The sequence below is a fragment of the Neodiprion pinetum genome, chromosome 3 (assembly GCF_021155775.2).
Source record: "Neodiprion pinetum isolate iyNeoPine1 chromosome 3, iyNeoPine1.2, whole genome shotgun sequence".
In the NCBI taxonomy this organism is placed as follows: Eukaryota; Metazoa; Arthropoda; class Insecta; order Hymenoptera; family Diprionidae; genus Neodiprion; species Neodiprion pinetum.
In genome coordinates, this window is record NC_060234.1 from 33,330,954 (window position 1) to 33,349,476 (window position 18,523).

At 34.3% G+C, this 18,523-nt stretch overlaps 2 protein-coding genes across 5 annotated transcripts; both read left to right on the forward strand.

The window, feature by feature from the left end:
* The first annotated feature begins 205 nt into the window (after nucleotides 1–205).
* Nucleotides 206–14,446, forward strand: LOC124214533 (putative leucine-rich repeat-containing protein DDB_G0290503). Of its 4 annotated transcripts, XM_046616883.2 has the most exons (13): nucleotides 224–643; nucleotides 1,315–2,742; nucleotides 2,902–3,107; nucleotides 3,401–3,539; nucleotides 3,740–3,961; nucleotides 4,151–4,252; nucleotides 8,798–10,240; nucleotides 10,847–11,221; nucleotides 11,783–12,005; nucleotides 12,120–12,215; nucleotides 12,351–12,546; nucleotides 12,890–13,070; nucleotides 13,160–14,446. In XM_046616883.2, exons 2-13 carry the CDS (start codon nucleotides 1,342–1,344, stop codon nucleotides 13,205–13,207), a joined length of 4,632 nt encoding a protein of 1,543 aa, XP_046472839.1. In that variant the 5' UTR covers nucleotides 224–643; nucleotides 1,315–1,341; the 3' UTR covers nucleotides 13,208–14,446. The 4 variants fall into 4 exon arrangements, with proteins under 4 accessions (XP_046472835.1, XP_046472839.1, XP_046472836.1 ...); XM_046616880.2 differs by having other exon boundaries at nucleotides 225–643; nucleotides 11,783–12,215; XM_046616882.2 differs by having other exon boundaries at nucleotides 226–643; nucleotides 11,798–12,215.
* A 3,258-nt stretch (nucleotides 14,447–17,704) lies between these two features.
* Nucleotides 17,705–18,501, forward strand: LOC124214542 (uncharacterized). Its single transcript, XM_046616902.1, has 4 exons — nucleotides 17,705–17,757; nucleotides 17,913–18,024; nucleotides 18,095–18,184; nucleotides 18,298–18,501. Exons 1-4 carry the CDS (start codon nucleotides 17,720–17,722, stop codon nucleotides 18,370–18,372), a joined length of 315 nt encoding a protein of 104 aa, XP_046472858.1. The 5' UTR covers nucleotides 17,705–17,719; the 3' UTR covers nucleotides 18,373–18,501.
* The last annotated feature ends 22 nt before the right edge of the window (nucleotides 18,502–18,523 follow it).

Sequence of the window (18,523 nt, forward strand, 5' to 3'; positions counted from 1 at the left end):
CAGATAAAATCGAATGCGAACTCGCACCCCTCGCACCTGTGGTCAGGAAGTAGCTATAGATGACCTTGTAAATTTCCAAAATAAATGAAGTGGCGAAAAACAATTTTTTTGAACAATGACATTGACCGTCAACACCGTTAGCGCTGATAATCCCACCGTGGTTCCCGCCAATGGAATAGGGCGAATCTTACGGCCAAGCAGTCGTGTGCTTGTGAGTGGGGAGAATGGAGGAGGGGGCTGTTTTGGACAAAGTTTTGAAGTTGCTTCTATTGATACCGGTCTCTGAAGTGTGACGCCAGTCGCCTCGCAAATGCGGTTCGGCTAGCGTTGAGTCCGTTCCCCGCATTTATTCAACTCTACGCTGTGAAGTGCGGCGCTTGCCACAGACCCGCTTTGGGCTTTTGTTTGGGTAGCACGTGTAATTTACGAAACAGTTGAGATTAGTGCTTGAAGTTAATACCAATGACGGAAGAATACATTCTTCTGATTCTTCGGTCAACGTTAATACACTCACCTGTTGTAAAACCACGTTCGTTGTTGGACCACTCTTGTTGACGGTACAAATTACATTGAGAAAAAAATTATAAGCTGCCATCTATTTCGTTGCTGTATCGTAGACAGGCCTTAATCTTGGAAGTAACATGTAAGTATAATTTCTATCATTTTTGCTGGCCATGCCATGTGAGTAATAATTGAACAGCTTGAATATACGAATTAGTTGACCTGAAATTGTTTGATGGCTGTTGTAACCGACTCAGGTTAAATTTGAGCAACCTATGCTGGTCTATTTTCGTTGTTTTATCTATATTTGTCATGCTTTTAAATTAAATAGCTTCATAAACAAAGTGTTCGTTAAGGGGTGCTCTAGTCGATTTTGACGTTGTCGTATATATCTCCTAATATCAAAGTCCGCGTATCACAAATGCGAAAACAGGCTTAACATCCCTATTTTGTACTGTATAACTCTGAACAAAAATACTCGAATACATTTTTATTTGACGCAGAAATAAAGAAATTGCATGAATTCTACGAATTTACTATTGCGATTTCGTGCAATACGTGCCATTTCTTAATTTCTGCATCAAATGAAAATGTGTTGGAGTGTTTTTGTTCAGAATTGTGTACAAAATGGGGCTACTAAACCTTTGTTTTGCTTTCGAAATACATGGGTTTCGAAATTTGGAAATATATACGTCAACGTCAAAATTTACAAGGGCACCCCCTTATATCTTCATCGTATTTGAATTCCCGTTTTTGCCCGTAGTAGTGAATATCTTCTACTCAATCTTTTTCAATTGGGTGTTAATATTGTAGGTGAATTTGGCAATATTTTGCCTGAAAATGTCAGTGCAACAAAAGCGCGATGACCTTGGGAAGCTTCTCGCCTGTCTTCTAGTATCAAGGAAAGGCGACAGTACAGTATACGAACTAGAAAGAGATTACAGAGAAAACGAGGGTAGAACTATACCTTATCGAGATTTTGGATGCATTTCGGTGTTGGACTTTTTACGTAGCATTCCTGATCATGTAAAACTTAGGCCATCAAATGGAACACATCTGGTTTTCCCTGTTGTATCGGAAAAGATTAAGCATGTTAATGATCTAGTAGTCAGACAAAAACCAGCTAAGAAAAGTTGTGGATCACGTCGAAAAACCAGTAAGCCTTCTAGGTATGGTCCAACGGTCAGAGAACCGAGACCATTTATACCAAATAATGTGCAGAAAGAAATTGCTAGTATGCTTACCAGAGAGCCAAATGGTGTGAAGAAAGATCATATTGTGGAATACTTGCAAAATTCATCTGCAATCGCTGGTACAGTGAATCTTACGAATGTTGATGATTACTTGATGAGCATGTCCCATATTGCTTACACGAGAGGCAACATGGTTTTTCTAAGCCGTTCTCTCAATGTCACCAGTAACACAGCACAGCATAACATTAGATCGCTCAATCAGCCTGAAGCAGGGACATCAAACAACTCAAAAACCCCTCAACCTTTGATGAGTGTCAACAGTACACCAGTGACGAACTCTTACCCTGCTGGTGCAGAAGAAGATGAAGATGTCTTTTATGATGATGAATTTGGCGACGAAGAGATTAGATTTCACTATGCTTCCATGAATAATCACAAAGTTGAGAATGATAATCTGCCTCAGCAGTCATCATCGACAAGCCTAGGACAAGGTCCAGGAAGAATGTCTTCAGCAAAATTCATTGAACGTGGTGCAGGATCACTTAAACAAATGGAGTTGCAGCCCATGCCCAGTACGCTACCTCTAGGAAATAATTTAAACAACGAGACAATGAGCAAATTGACAGACAATGCGTATTATACAGAACCAAGTGAACAGAACCATGAAACTTATGACACTTATGCATCCGACGATGAAGAATTGGTCGACATAATTAACGACAGATTAAAGTCACGTTTGCAACAATTAATTCAAAAACATCCACATGGAATATGGTGCGCCGATCTGCCTCAAACATATTTGGATGAATACAATGTTCCACTGGACTATGCAGAACTTGGGTTCCAAAGTGTTTGCGATCTCGCATCCCAGCTTGCGAGTATTTTTCACTTATGTAGATGGGATAATCGTGGGGATTTTATATTATACGATGCAAGTAAACCAGTACCGACTGAGATGAAGAAGCTCGCTTCTGATGGGCAACATTCTGATTGGGCAGATACATTTGATGATGATTATGAGGATGTGGATCCCATTCCTCCGTCACTGGTATGTAATTAAGCTATAATATTAATATCCTATGACACAAATTTTTCTGATATTCACATTATTACGTTAAAATGAACCTATATCATTATAACAAAAATTTGTGATCCAAAACTTTCATAAAAAAGTATGGAACTGATTAGCTGTATACTTGTTTTACAGGATTTACAAGTATCTCAAAAATTAATACCACATGATGTAATGAGCCACGGTGAAAGTGTTGGTCAAGAGAGGATACCAGAATCTCCCTCTGATGGATCTCTCCATCACCTGGAAGTTGTTGTTTCAGAGGTTTATACGCCCAGTTTGTTCTGGGTTCATTTACGGAAAAAACGCATGAAGTTAGGACAACTAATGGAAAATATACAGTTAGTATTCAGGAAAAAAGTTTATTCAGTTTATCATTGGTACTGATTTTCTGCTTACAAGGACTGCATCCATTTGGGTGATATCTTTCTGAAATGAAACTGAATTGCTCAAATACCAAAATCCCAAGGTTCTCAACTCTTTTTTTTTTTTTGCATAGCTTGCCTGGTAATAACAGAACTGAGCAATTCACACCTAGCTCAGTATGAAAATGTCATGGCTTCTGCTGAATAGTTTTCAGTACAATTAGGTTTGTTCTTAATGTCTGCTAAAAGTACACCATTTTTATTTTCAGTGAATTCTATCAGCGAGAAGGATCCAATTACACTATCCCAAGCGTCGTAGTGGAAAAAGGCTTGAATTGCGTTTGCATGTTTGAAGATAAATGGCATCGAGCCATAATTAAAACTGTAAAACCAGATGGAAATGTTACGGTAAATTGAGGATTAATAATTTCAAAATAACCATGCAAGAGTTGAATAGCATTTAGTTGTGATGTTGAAACTAGCAGCCATAGCGCTTGGTAGAGGATCGAGCTTCTATGTTGAAATCATTCGAATGCAAGCCATGGCTGAAAGTTTAAGCATCGTCATTAAAGTGCACCTGAAATTAACAATGAATATTTTTATTGCAGTTAGTATTTTACGATTATGGTACAACCAAAACGTATCCACCAGAAGATGTGAGGTTCTTACATAGACTATTCTCAAATTTGCCAGCTCAATCAATTCCTTGTGGATTGTACAACATTAAACCTGTAAAACACGATGCTTGGACAAGAGGAGCAAGTTCAGATTTTTGGGAGAAAGTTGCTGATATACCATTGGTTGCTATCGTCAATAAAATTGACAGAGAGGTAAGATGGTTATTGAAACCATCAATAATATGACAAAAATATTAACACAAACTGCGTAAATATTACTTCAAGATTGAATTGTTAAGTGTGACAGATCTCCTTTAACTACCTGCACCGGATTTCGAATTGAATTCTTTGATACTACTATCCATTTTATGAAATAATTGTGAATAAATTTTATTTCTGTAGAATAATTCAATGCTGATATCATTGGTTGACACACGAGAAGAAGCAGACGACCATATAAATGACTGGATGGTACATAAAGGGCTGGCGGAATTTGGTAGCATGGTGCGTAATAGGCCTTCAAATTACGTATTTAGACATTATGTAAAATGCATAAATTATCACTATGATAAGCATGTAAAAGCAAAAGAAAGGGGTCAATTAAATCAGCAAGTGAGCAACAAACACGTTGTTCACCCCGAATCTAAATCTAATTCTAATTCTAATTCTGAACTAAAACTGAAGTCTGCCGATTGTGTAAAAAGCTTGATGACAAAATTTTCCAAATATAAGAAAGGTCGAAACCAAAATAATATTTCTCCAGGAAATGATGTTAATTTTGAACATAACTCAACTTCTGAACAGAGTACTGCGAACGAAAAACATTGCTTACCTGATAATTTGGCATTGGAAATGATCAATTCTTCTCCGAAGTCTATGAATGAAAATCGATTTAGTAAGATTTTTAAATCTAAACTTGATTCAATGTGTGCTGCAAAGACCAACATTGAGATAGTTGAACATAGTTCAACAGCCACATCTTCAGTAGAACAGCGTACACATGGATCAGATTGCAATGGCCATTGCAATGATTATAAAGTTTCATCTGAAGATTGCAAAAACGCCAAACACGAACCAAATTCTGATAAAGTGAAATATTTTGGTTCATTTCAAAGTTTTTTTGGAGGTCATGGTTTGGCGGACGATGTTGATTGGTCAAAAATTCGCACTGCAGTAAAAACTGAGCAGGGAATCAAGCCAGTTGCAAGAGCTAAAGCATCAGCTATCCCTGAATTTCCATTCTTCAATTTACGTGAAGAAGGTACAGGTGAATCTGCAATTTGTCAACGTAGTGATAAGTCTAGTGACGACATTCAAAAAGGATCTGTGCCTCATAAATATTTTACTAATATTAAAGAGGTAATTGTTGAACCCGTTGACAAATTTCCTGTAAAGCAAATATTACCAGCTAAAGATTATTTTCTGAACGCAATTAAAAGTAACAATGATCATTATTACAGTGCTCATGGTGAAAAATTGTGGTGGTCGCCTGACGGAAACATTGAGAATAAAGCAGGTGTTATTACTCCTTTACTGAGAATGAGAAGAAAGCGTTTTGAGGAATCAGATATCGATTTAATGAAGGTATCTGCATCGCCTGAGATATTGCAGATTCTTAGAGGCAGAGATTTAAAAAGTAAATCCAGGGGCGCTGCATCTGAAAACACATCAGATGCAGATCTCAATTTCATTATACAATTGAAAAATATGGGCCATCATTGTAGTTCGGATATATCTGATTTGAGTAAACCTGAAAATAAACTTGAAACTAATGAAATTTTGACACCTAAAGACGGAGTGATCAATCAAAGTTCATTGGTAATCAAAAGTAGTGCTTGTCAAACAAATTTGAATAAATCTGCTGGTTCCATAACTGCGTTGCAAAATACTAATCAGAGTTGTACGACATCTAATTCACTACCAAAAAATCGATTTTCAACAATGTTCGCTTATTTAAATAGCAAGAAGAAGAAAAATGTACCTTCGGTTTCCAGACATAATTTGTCATCCGAAAGTTCTGAGGAAACTGTTGGTACGAATAGCATCTCAATAGCCCCAACTTCGAGCAGCATGGACCTCACAGATTCGGTTGATAGTTCAGAAAAAATTATTGGATTACCAAAAGCTCGAGATGTATCCTGTGAAGGTGAATTATATTTGACAAAACAATTCGCAAAAGATTCAATTAGTTCTCGAAATCAGGTATCGCCAACTATGCATGGCATAATTTCAAATACGAACATCAACATCAGTGACATACCATCTACAAATATTGAATGTAGTCACGAGTTAGATGAACGATCGGAAAAGAAGTGCAAAGCTGAAGGTTCCGGTCAAAATGATGAAATATCAAATTTAGATTTAACTTGGAAAAACGATGATGAAATATCGTTGTCAAATAACAGGCTTGTTCGAGACAATTTGACAGAAAGTACTTCTAGCAATATCACAGCCTGCAATAAGCCAGTTGTAAATGTCTTAGATTCTTTGGACATTTGTTATCAAACATCTAACCCTACACAGAAACAAAAAGAGAATCATGCCTCAATTTGCCAAGGTACCAGCTTCATTTCAAATACCAGTCTAGTATCTACATTTGAGACAAAAGAGCAAGTTGATAATTCAGTAGAACTACAGGGCCATTCTAGTAACACTTCTGAACTGGATTCTGATGACCTTAGTCGGTCATATTCTAATTCAGAAAATGATAGTCCATCTGTAATTCGAACCAAAATTGATATCGAATTAGACAAAAATTTCGATACTGAAACTTTAGATAATGAAATCATAGCCAGTCGGCAAAATGATTTATCACGTGATGCTGAAGATATTCAAGTACAAATAACACCTGATAACACTTTTATACAGTCAGGAGATAATAAGATCGACACATGTGTCCCGAAAACTGAAACTCAGGTTTATGTGCCTATAGTCAATGATGTGGATGATTTGGAAGACAGAGATGAGTGGGAAGTAAATGGTGTATGGCAAGATTTCATGAAAGGTCAGGATAATTACATGTCTCGCATTATACACAAACTAGAACGTGCAATCATCAACCCAGATTCAGCAAAAATATCTGAAATAACCGATAACTCTGAAGTGGCTGATGTTTGCAACTCAAATTATCTCAGAGATAAACCAAATGTTGAAAAAATTACTGAAAAAATTTATGAAAAACAGTATGGTGAGAACTACGTTTCGAAAGATAATCAGATTAAGCCCAATGATAACATTTCTGACAACTCGGAGTTACTTGAAAACAATGTACTCAAACCTGAGAAACAGTCAGCATTAATTGTGGATGAAAAAGTTCCTGACAGTGAAACTCAAGAACGTATCAAAAGGTCAGATAAATTTACCTATGGGAATACATTAATTCGAACTTCCAATAATAACAACGAAAATGAACCGATAACTTCAATACCTAGTAGTTCTGGCAACCAAAGTCCCATTCCAGGAGATGAGAGCACATTTGATAACGCTTCTCCAATTATACATAAGTCACAACAATATGAAAAGTCGATTGTTGAAATTCCTCATGTAAAAAGTCTTAGTGGAACATCTATGGAATATCAGAACCACATACCTGTAGCCACAACCTGTGACAACAAAATACCAACTCGTAGTCTCACGAACAAAACAATGACCATGCAGGCAATGTTGAAAAATTTCAAAGATAAAACAAGTCTAAGGCAGTTCAATACCAACTCTAAACAAATCGAGGATTCCTTGCAGAGCAAAGAAAATACATCAGAAAATGAAAAGTCAGGAACAAGTTCTATTGATGATGACACATTCGAAGAAATAGAAAAGAAAGAGTCAGCGTCTGATTCAGAAATGTTTGCCGACTTATCAAATACTTCAAGTTCAAGTAAAGATTCAGATTTTCTTGTTACAAATTCCATAAGTGCAAACGTATCCAATCATTCAAATGATACATACTTAAGAAATAAGTATGGAACTCTTGACAGAGAATCAAAATCATGCTCCAGTGATGATACAGAATCTTTTGACAATGAGTTACAAAGACTTCCAATTTTATCATCAATCAAGAAACATCGGTTGACGGTAAAGTCTTGCAAAACTGACGACCTTCAGAATGAAAATATTACACAAATAAATACTGATACGGTTTTAAACAATAATAATTTACTTTCCAATGAAAGTAGTTCGAGTAATAGCAGTCTATCATTGTCACTTTTTAATAAAATAAAGTCTATGCTTGAAAAATAATTGAAAGAATAAGTGGAAGCCACTGTTTCCATGTTAAGTAAAATCTAAATCGAAAAGATCTAAATCTAGAAGAAAAGACTTCATGCTACTGGTAACTATCTAACTCGTTGAAGAAATCAGCATCAAAAACGATTTGGTGATCTTTGTTCGATTGTTTGAACGTCATAGATAATCGCGCTAAGTGAGCAGTATTCTGATTCAGATTGGTTTTCAGTAGTTATTTTTACTTCTAAAAGCTTGAACTGAGTTTACGTTTCTTTGTTATTATATTCGTTTAATTAGCTTATAGGTAAAAACGATTAAAAAAAATTCTCATTTATTTGCAAATGGAAAGTGATGTTTATTCACTTACAATTATCGTATTATAAACTATTGCGTCATGAAAGTACAATTGGCAATTGTAACATTGAATGTATCGAGTGGTAATGAATATTTGTAATGACATTTATAAAAAATCACTAAACTTTTAAATAATTATTCATTTGAGTTTCGTTTGATTACTTACACATTTTATTAGTTATAAAGCTTATTATTATGCTGTGGGAAAAATTATAACTTTATGTTACATTATTCAGTTGTCCCAAAACATAGTCTAATGTTTTGTATATTTGATAATAAATGAACAATATTGTAAAGTAAACAGGTTTTGCTTTCATTACTGCACCTTTATTCTGTAGCACCGTTATAAAGATCACATGAAGTGATTATTTTTCCCATATTCAATTATCAAAAGCTGATTTTCATAAAACAATTGTATAAGTTTGTCATATTTCAAAATGATCACTTTATTTGGTCTTTGTAAAATGCTTATAGGGGGAAACCATTGCCTTGGAGAGTTCATACCTAGATGACCGGAACATTGATCTACAAGAAACAATAAAAGTCATAGAAAATGTGCCGCTAATTTCACCACAGAGTATTTTACTTGAAAGTTCAGCGAAATCAGTGAGACCGCCACCAGGTTTCACAAAACCTTTGGAGCCGTCAGTTTTTGCGGCTTTCGCTAGCGAATATTTAAATGTCAAAGACTACACCAGTACTGAAGTGGAAAATTCTCCATTCTTGAATTCCTCTAGTACAAATGAGAACAAAAATCCTATGGTACCTCCATCAGAAACAATCATGGAACTTTGGAAAAAGCCATGGGAAATGTATATGCAATTAGCAACGATCTTTCATCAGCTTCTTTTGCAAAGTGGCAACGTCAACGCTATTAATAATACAATGCTAAATACTTCTTACACAACAGCGTCACCATCTACAAGTAAAAATTCAAATATGCAATGGTCAAGTACAAATCCATTTCAAACTTACCAAGAAAACAATAATGAAGAACTTGCAACAACTGTAAACAGATATGCAGGGTCAAGTGATTATTCGACAAACGTGAACGCCAACGAGCCCAATCCCCCTCGTTTTACCAGCAGTACACCTTTGCCCAATGTAGACAAAATTGCAAGCAACAGTAACAATGATTCTAATGTTCCAATATTTGATGCACAAAAATTTTTTCACGGTGCACAAGTTTTTCCTCCAAAAAATGACAATAATCAACCTGCTGGGTTGAATTCCACACATGAGAATAACCATAGCTTTGGTTTAGATTATCTGAATGAGAGCTGGTTTAATGCAAACACCACAATTTTTCATGACAAGAACTCAAACTCAACCGTCACAGGTCAGTCAAACGTGCAGAATGAATATCGGGATATTAAAACAGCAAATGAATACACAAGCTATAATTTTTCTAAGCTTACAGAGAATGAACATTCAAATCGTGAAAATAATGGAAATGAATTCTCTACAACAGAAACGAATGAATTGTTCAAGAACACTTTCTCAAATGCAAACCAAAAAATTACTGGTACAAACTGTGTAAACAGTGATGAAAACGGAGCTTTTACAAAATGGGAATTGCATGATACAAATCCATTCAAAGAATATATTACAACAAATTTTACACAAAAAGTTAAAACTGAAAAAGAGGAGAGCTTTCAAGAAGAGTCTATTAATAACATTGAAAAACCGCCCATTCCGCCAAGAAATCCAAAATTGATAAACAACACTAGCATTGCCCACAAAGACAAGATCAGAAATGTTAACTGTGATGAATTACCCGATGTTGGCACTGTTCCTAACAAACCTGCGTCAAATATTTACTACAAACGTGATCCAGTGATGTATAATACACAAACAAATGAAACAAATGCAAGAATTGGCGAGCGTAGTGAAGAAACTCCTGTATCAACGGACTCGGTAAGTTTTCGAAACAACAAACTCTATCACACAATAAACTCGACAGAAAATGATCAAAGTGCACTGCCTTCTTATGGAGAAGCATGGGGCCATCAGAATTCAGTTTTTTCAGGATCCCATTCTGAAATACATGCTGATCCATCTAATGATAGTTTCACTTCGCATCGCACGTTTTCACCAAATCATCCACAAAGTTTAACTCCCAGAGTACTATCAAATACTTACAGGCCTCCTCTGCATTCTTATACTGACCCTAATCAGATGGTGTTTAGAAATAAAACCAAGTCTCCCATATCACCGCAATTCAGCTCTCCGGTGCTATCTGATATTTCTAAAACTGCAATAAAAGAAATCAGATTAGCTACAAACATTGATGTGTTTGACAAATTAAAATTTGATCCAACAGAAACACCATCTTCATCTAAGTATGATCATGCAATGAAAAATGTAGGCACACACAGTCACCTAATATTATCATCATCAACACCAATGACAAATAGCGATACTATATTTACAACCACTTCAGAATCACACTCACATAATCAAAACGTGGCAAAAATCAATGATTCGTACAATGTAGATTTAATTTCACCAAATTGTCGACAGGTCAAGCAACGTACAATAAAGTTGAGACAAGAAAGACTGGCTAATTTGCGACAGAAAATAGCCAAGATGACGTTAGTATTAACTCCAGACAAGAAAAATATGGATCAAAGCTGTATGAAACAAAAGGAAGTTTTGCCTAATGCAGAACAAAACGTCCCAAGATTATTGCCATGGACTAAACAGCATCAAGAGACTCATAATCTTATCGGAATTTCTCAAGGCAGTTCAGAAATACCAGAATGTGGTCAAACCACGTGTGAAATGAAAATTGAACTTGACAAGTGTACAGAAGCCCAAAATAAAGGAATATTTAATAGGGAGCTGAGACGAGATAAATATTGCTCAACGCCAAATCAAAGGAGTCCACAAACCTCGGTAAATGAGCAGAATCTATTTCAAAACGGTTATGCTAACTCTGAAAATTCTAACAAGCATGTAACAGTGAATAACAATAATAATCTGGAGTTCTCTAATATCAAAGGTATTAATACAACACCTAACGTTATTCCATACCATCTTCAGCCACAATTTATCGATTTGTATCCACACTTTTCACCGCCACATCCATATGGCCAACAACAGTATGGACTAAATTTTTCATACCGGGCGCAACAACCTCATATAATGCACCATCCACAACCAATACAGCAGTTACCCTTGTTCACACCCAGTGCACCTGGGTTCTACGCTCCAGCATCAAACTGGCATAGACCTCCATTTGTTAATCCAGCACCTAACTGTCAGTTCACTAACATTCCATGCGCACATCAATGTTCACCGTTTTGGGATCCATATCACAATTCACGCTTCTATGTACCAAACCAAACCAATCAAATACCTCGTGTTCCACTTGAAGCATCCACAGAAAAATTACCATCAAACACGAGAGTAGATTTTGGTAAAAAAAATGTATCATCGGGGTTAAATGACTCACAGATGCTTCCACAACAGGACAAGGCTAACATCAACATCGGCCAACATACGCAGATGCCCGGGGAAATTTCAGAGTTTTCATCAAGTAATACAAATCAGTCAGATAGTTCAGGTTTCACAGTGTGTATGAAACGTTCTAAGGATTCTAACAGACCTAGAGGACTGATAGATTTTCACTCTAAACGTTCGTCTGAATATGAAAACTGTGATTTAACAACACAGCCGGGTAAGTTGAGCTTAAGCGTAGATAGTCATGATGTGACAGAAAATGGACTTCCAAGTTCCATTGAAGAAAACACTGCCACTTCGCCAAAATATGACCAAATAATACCTGCAACAGTTGTACCACTAAGAGAAAAGACAACAAATGAAAATGATAATAATATTTCACCATCCACCTCTACTCGAGATCCACCCAAAGTCTTCAAACCAATTGGTGAGTTCATCTTTGTACGTAAATTTCTTCAAATGAAATCATGTCTCATATATTTGTTTCTAATGTATACAAAAAATGTGGAAAAATAGTGTTCACGTTTGTATGCATCATTGATCTTAATGTGAATTATTTCAGGAGTAAATTATCAAACGATCTACTTGTTCAATGTTAGAAATGAAGGATGGGTTTGTACTGATGAAATTATCTCAATCTTCACAAGCTACCCAAATCGTAATGTAATACTACGTTTACTAGACCTACTACAAGTAAAGATTAATTTCTTGGAGGTGGATAGATCTCAAAGTCCGTTTTTATTCACCCAATTAGATAGGTCAGTATTTAAATTATGCAATATTTCCAAAATGATAAGAGATGATAACTGAATAAGAAACGAAGAAAATAGCAATTTGAAAGTATTACCGCAGTTCTCTTCTGAGATGAAAATTAATCTCTCTGCAAATTGAAACCAAAGCACTGTTAATAAAATAGAAAATCTTGACTTCTTCAATAATTGAAATACATCTAACTCACTCGCATTCGCATGTGAACCATTAACATCAAATTAGAAGATTCCAGATTCCCAGACTCAAAATAGAAGTTATCCTTCTCAACTCAGTTTATTTAATATGACGTACGTAACAGGTGTGCATTTTTTATTTTTTTATTTTTTTTAGTACAAATATACGTTTACCTAGAATGACAAATTCTAGAAGGATTAAAGGTGTTTTACATTTGACCCCATTGAGATCATTACTCCGATTAATGACCAGCTTAGAAGTCATTTCTGAAGAAGAGATTCGGAAACTGTGTGAAGAAAAACAAACACTACCTGGTTCAAATTTGTATGGATTGATGGTACATAGTTATTTTAATGTTCAATATTACCCTCAGATATCGCAACACAGCCGCAGTGCATGTAACACAACATGTTTCCTACTTTTCAGAAAATCGTCACATCTTATAAGCAAGATGATGAGTATTGGCTATCATGAATCATCATTCGAGTCAAATCGAATTTCGTTTCATCCAATTAAATTTTACTTCCAACGAACCAGCTCATATTTCAATGTGTATGATATGACAGAACTGATACGGTTTCCTATGAAGAAGAACTGACAATTATAATTGTTATATAAATTTTATACATAACATAAGCATATTTCAGTTATGCGCTAAACTTGTTTAAGATCTTTCTTGAGTCAATAAACTATCGCAGTTTTTATTATTTTTAGTTTAAGAATTGAAAGGATCTTTACTTTACACATGTATTGAAAATATTATTCGTTTTGTTATTAACTAATCTACCGTGCTATATTATACAGAGAATATTGTTAAAGTATTGACTGATTGTGAGTAGATGTTTGTGAAGTATGCAAAATTCGCCAAAGTAAATCTGTGGAAAAAAAAGTATACTTTTCTATGAGTAGACGACTTAAGGAATTTTTATAGGTATATTGTGATAATAGTAATAATTACAGTACAGCACTATCATGAAATACTTAATTGAGAGCTATGTATTTGACATTCTACTAGGGTAGTCCCCAAAGAAAATAAGTAATTAACGAGATTTTATTCATTCTTTGATGTTGATAATATTTTATTTGAATCTTAACATTATATGAGAAAATTCATTTCTGTTATTACAAAGTTTCAACAACGCCAAGGAAAAAAAAACTAATTAAACAAAAGCTGCTTATAACGTACATATATAAAGAGGAATGTCAAGCTCGTTTGACATGCAGTTATTTGGTTGTATAAATCTCTTGTGAATCGTACTTTTCTTATTAATTATATTTTAATATATATTAATAATAAATAATGTGCTGTACAATAGGGCACAATGTCTGATCCTTTGCAAGAAAAGCCATACAAAAATCATGGAGCTAAATCGCAACCGAGTAAAAAACAACAAACTGTGGCACAGAGTTTGAAATCGACCGCTACCATCTACATTTCACGATTTATCACTTACGTGAATGGGTTATTTTCCAATAAACGTAAATATACCAAATTTGTTCAACATAAAATTTCGGAAATAGATTTAAGAGTATGATAACCAAAGTATGCCTGAATACTTACTACATAAGTAATAAACTGTCAGTGAGATAAGTAAATAGCCATTACCTTTCATAAATGTACTAATATTTTCTTGGGTTTTCTAGTTTTGCATAGTTCGTGTAAAATAATGTACAAAGATATTGACCAACAAAATATAAATTCGTCACATTAAATTATCATAATCAATTTTTTTTTTACAATCTGCACGTTGCGAAGTTGAATCCCCATTTATGGAAAATTAAATTATTTCTCATTTTATACAGAAGTACTTGGTGGCGATTTGCAGACTCGTATTTATGATGACCTAAAAGGACTCGTATGTAAAACTGAAGATAAAATCAAAGAAACTTACGAAAAAATTGTTACCGAAGTCAAGATCTTACAACAAAACGAGCTACATGTATGTAAACATTACTCAAAAGAAGAATTGGTAAAAGTTGATACGAACTTCAGAGAGTATTATATCACAATCCGCAAAATATTTGAAGACCTGATACAGCGGTTGCACAGTTTTAAGAATCGATTGCAAACTAAACTCTTAACTCATGAGGAATTTGCAAGTTTAATTACGTACTTGGAAGAAAAAATTAATCAAACGCGAAAACTGATACAGGGAATGAATGACAACATTCAGAAAACAATCGACAATCCCAAATTGGAAAAGAAATTGATAGATACGGTTGAAAATCATTACAAAAAAGTTAAAAGTCTGATGGATATTCTTTGCACAGCAGTCAAGGTTTGAATTTTTTACTTTCGCCACCAAAATACATTTACTTTTGAATGAATCGTAATTTTCTCACTGTCGATATGATTATGAGAATGAAAATCATCAGTTGAAAAGTAACATAATAATCTTTTTACTCTCATTTACCTGGACAATACATTATTTAATACATGAACTATTACAACATGGAAAAATATCTTGAATATTTTTTTAATATCCAGGAAACTAACGTGCATGGAAAGTGGAAATCTTTAAAATCTGAATCGTTTAGAAAATCTTTGATGATAACAGCAAAATCCTATGCTGTACATACTATCACTAGTACGCAAAAATGTATAGCTTCTGGAAAAAGTAAATTAAGATTCATTTCCAATTACATAAATCTATTATAAAAACAAGTTTTTAGTACTATTGCGAAATTACAGGTGAAAGTCCCGAGCAATTGAAATTTCGAATATATCAAATAAAAAATTTAGTGATTTTGTCAGAAATGAAAATTAAAGAATTATTTGATGGAATACTCAAAAAGGCCAATGATATACATGACAATGAGTTACAGACTTATAAGAATTATTCGATAGAAGAATTGTTCAAAGTTAAGTCCAACTTACAAGTGTACTCTGTCAAAATATGCAAACTATCCGACGACACGCTGAAACGCTTACATGCCTTCAAAATTGACTTTCAGAGACAAGTAATGACACACAGAGATTTTCAAAATTTGGTTTCGTACCTAGAAGGCAAAGTCGTAGAAACTAAAAACTTGACTGAAAATTTACTCAAAAACATTCAAACCACCATCAAAGAGCCTATATTAGGAAAGAAATTGATGGCGGTGGTAGAAAGTAATACTCAAAAAATAAAAATTGCTGTCGATGATCTTTACACAGCTATTAAGGTGAGAATAATTTTAATCAAAATAAATTCTTAATTTTGTTATATTATATATGTGTAAATTTACCAAAAACAAAACAAAATAAAATTTTCAATTCATTGCTCCAGAATTTATTACAAACACGGATTATCGTTAAATTACACTAACAATAAGCAATTAGGATAGGCTCAAAACACATTGAATTCAGCTAGTCTAGGAAAAAATGCTTATACATAAAAACAGGCAAATATCAAGCTAATTCATAAAAATTGTTGAAATTCTACCTATGAGAAAGAATAAAAATCAGTATTGTATTATTTCAGAGCAATTTCACCAAGGCCAATAAATTCAAATCACTGACCGACAGGAAAACGTTATTTTCAAAGTTTCCTGTACTAGGAAAATTTAAGCCATCGGCGAATTGTTCTCCGCTAACATTGCCAAACAGTGGTACTAAAACAGTGTCAGAGTGTAAGGGAAATTCATTAGTCAATTTACACAAAAAGAGAATATCATTCTCCAATTTGAGTAAACATTTCAGCTCTACAACTAACCATGCACGTGCTAATGTGAGTAACTCTGACTGATACAGTAGAATGTTTTACAATTGTTTTGTTCTCGACTTTAAAACTTTGAACTGTAAACTGTGCACTAAAGTTCAAATAATTTTTTCGAGCAATAATGAAGATACTGACATTTTTTTGTGCATCAGTAAAGTTTGAGTAGAAAAAAAGTTTGCTCTTCATATGTGCATAAAGTAGAGTACTTAAATACAATTGAGTCATATTTGTTCATTATCATTAAAAATGATAATTGCAAAAGTCATAGGAAATTGAATTTCACTGTTTACAATATAGGCATATCTGCACACAGTGCTTTTCTTCAACTTGCCGTATCTAGTTTAAATTCACTTTGAATGAGAAAAGGAATAATCATGCCTCAATCATTTTTTCCCAAATTACGAAATCATGACATGAAAAATTTCATGAAGCTTTTTATTTAAGACGGTTTTCAAAATATACTTGGGGCAAATTGGTCAATGAAATGAAATCGTAAATAGCACATTTAATTGAGTGACTTTTAACACTACAATATTATTGTGCAAATCTTTTGTATTACAATCAACATCAAATCATTGAAAACATTGTTATCAGTCAAAATGACAAACCAGTAAAATTAATATTGTAAGAAAACTACTTAATCTTCCTGTAATATGCTACTGCATTTTCAATATCACCAACAAGTTTTTAATTTTTATGAATTGTAGGTAGCAAAAGCCACATATGCTGGGATATTGATCTATTACATATATAAAAAGATTAAAAATACTAAAACCTAGACTTAGTGTGGATAAAACGTAATGTGATAATAATCTCCACCGAGGACTACGACTCAATTGTCAAATGATGGATCATAGTTTGGAAAAATTATATTTCCAATTACGTTAAACTTTCTGTGAACGGATATCTGAAGTTTACTCCTCCAAGGCAATGATCAAGTTCTGTGTCTAGTCGATCCTGATGTAGTTAGTTAATTAAATATATACGTCTTGCAAGATTATTTATACATTATATATACTAGTTTTTCAATGCGTGTTGTTGCTGTTTAACGTAATACGAGTTGTGTGCTTATGTCATTGAAATTATATTTTTTTCAAAAGTATGCATGACGAGCTTAGAGTTTTACTCATATGTGTAATATGCATACATTCGTAATCCTATACGATGCAGAGTTTTGTTTGCGTCCAAATTTCAAATCTAAAAAGATAAACAATGTTTTGCGATAAAGTCTCAGCACAGCAAGTTTCTTAATTAGTCATTCGTGCTACAGAAACATCAATTGTTTATGTTTTGTATCGGTCATTACACTGACACTCCGCTATTGTAAGTATGCTGTGTTATGAATTGTAGGGCAGAGTAAAGTTGGTAACAGATTTGCTCTTACCACCCAGTCAAGTCGAAAATTAGTTCGAAAAGCCTTTTCGTGTCAGAGAGCGCTACTATATCGGGGACACAAATAATGCTATGCTTCGATGTAGTTTTGTAGTTTGCCGTAACTCGGGGACAGCGCATACGTCGCGTGCTAATGTCAATTTGCAAGACGGCCATTGCGCAATTTCTCGGCTGTTCCGTACGGAGAAAGACTTATCGGTAGATATTTGCTCAAATGAAATAAAAGTAGAGTTTGTACATAGCAACTAATAAACTGTAACAATTTCAGAAAATGTCTGGAGAATCGAATGTGGATGAATCGAAATTGACTGGCCTGTCGAAATATTTCAACAGCCAGACAAATACGGGCCGGGCAAATGTAAGTCTAGCGCCTCTGCAGCTCTAACCTTCAATTTTACCAATTTACGTAATACGGGAAAGAAAAAGTGATTTTATTATTTTTAATTGTGACAATTTTTTTGAATTTTCTAGGTGGCCAAGGCGACGTACGCAACCGTTGCCCTGATAGCTGCTTACTTTTATCTAAAGCCAAAAAGCAAAAAATAAATTTCGTCCGCTATAACTAGATGGACGATATTTCTTACGTAATTTTCGTTTAGGGAGTCATTTAAGAGTCATAAATCTTATTGCAATGTATATGATACAATAAAAAATTAACAATATGTACAAATTGAATCCTTTATTCAGAACTAGCTAT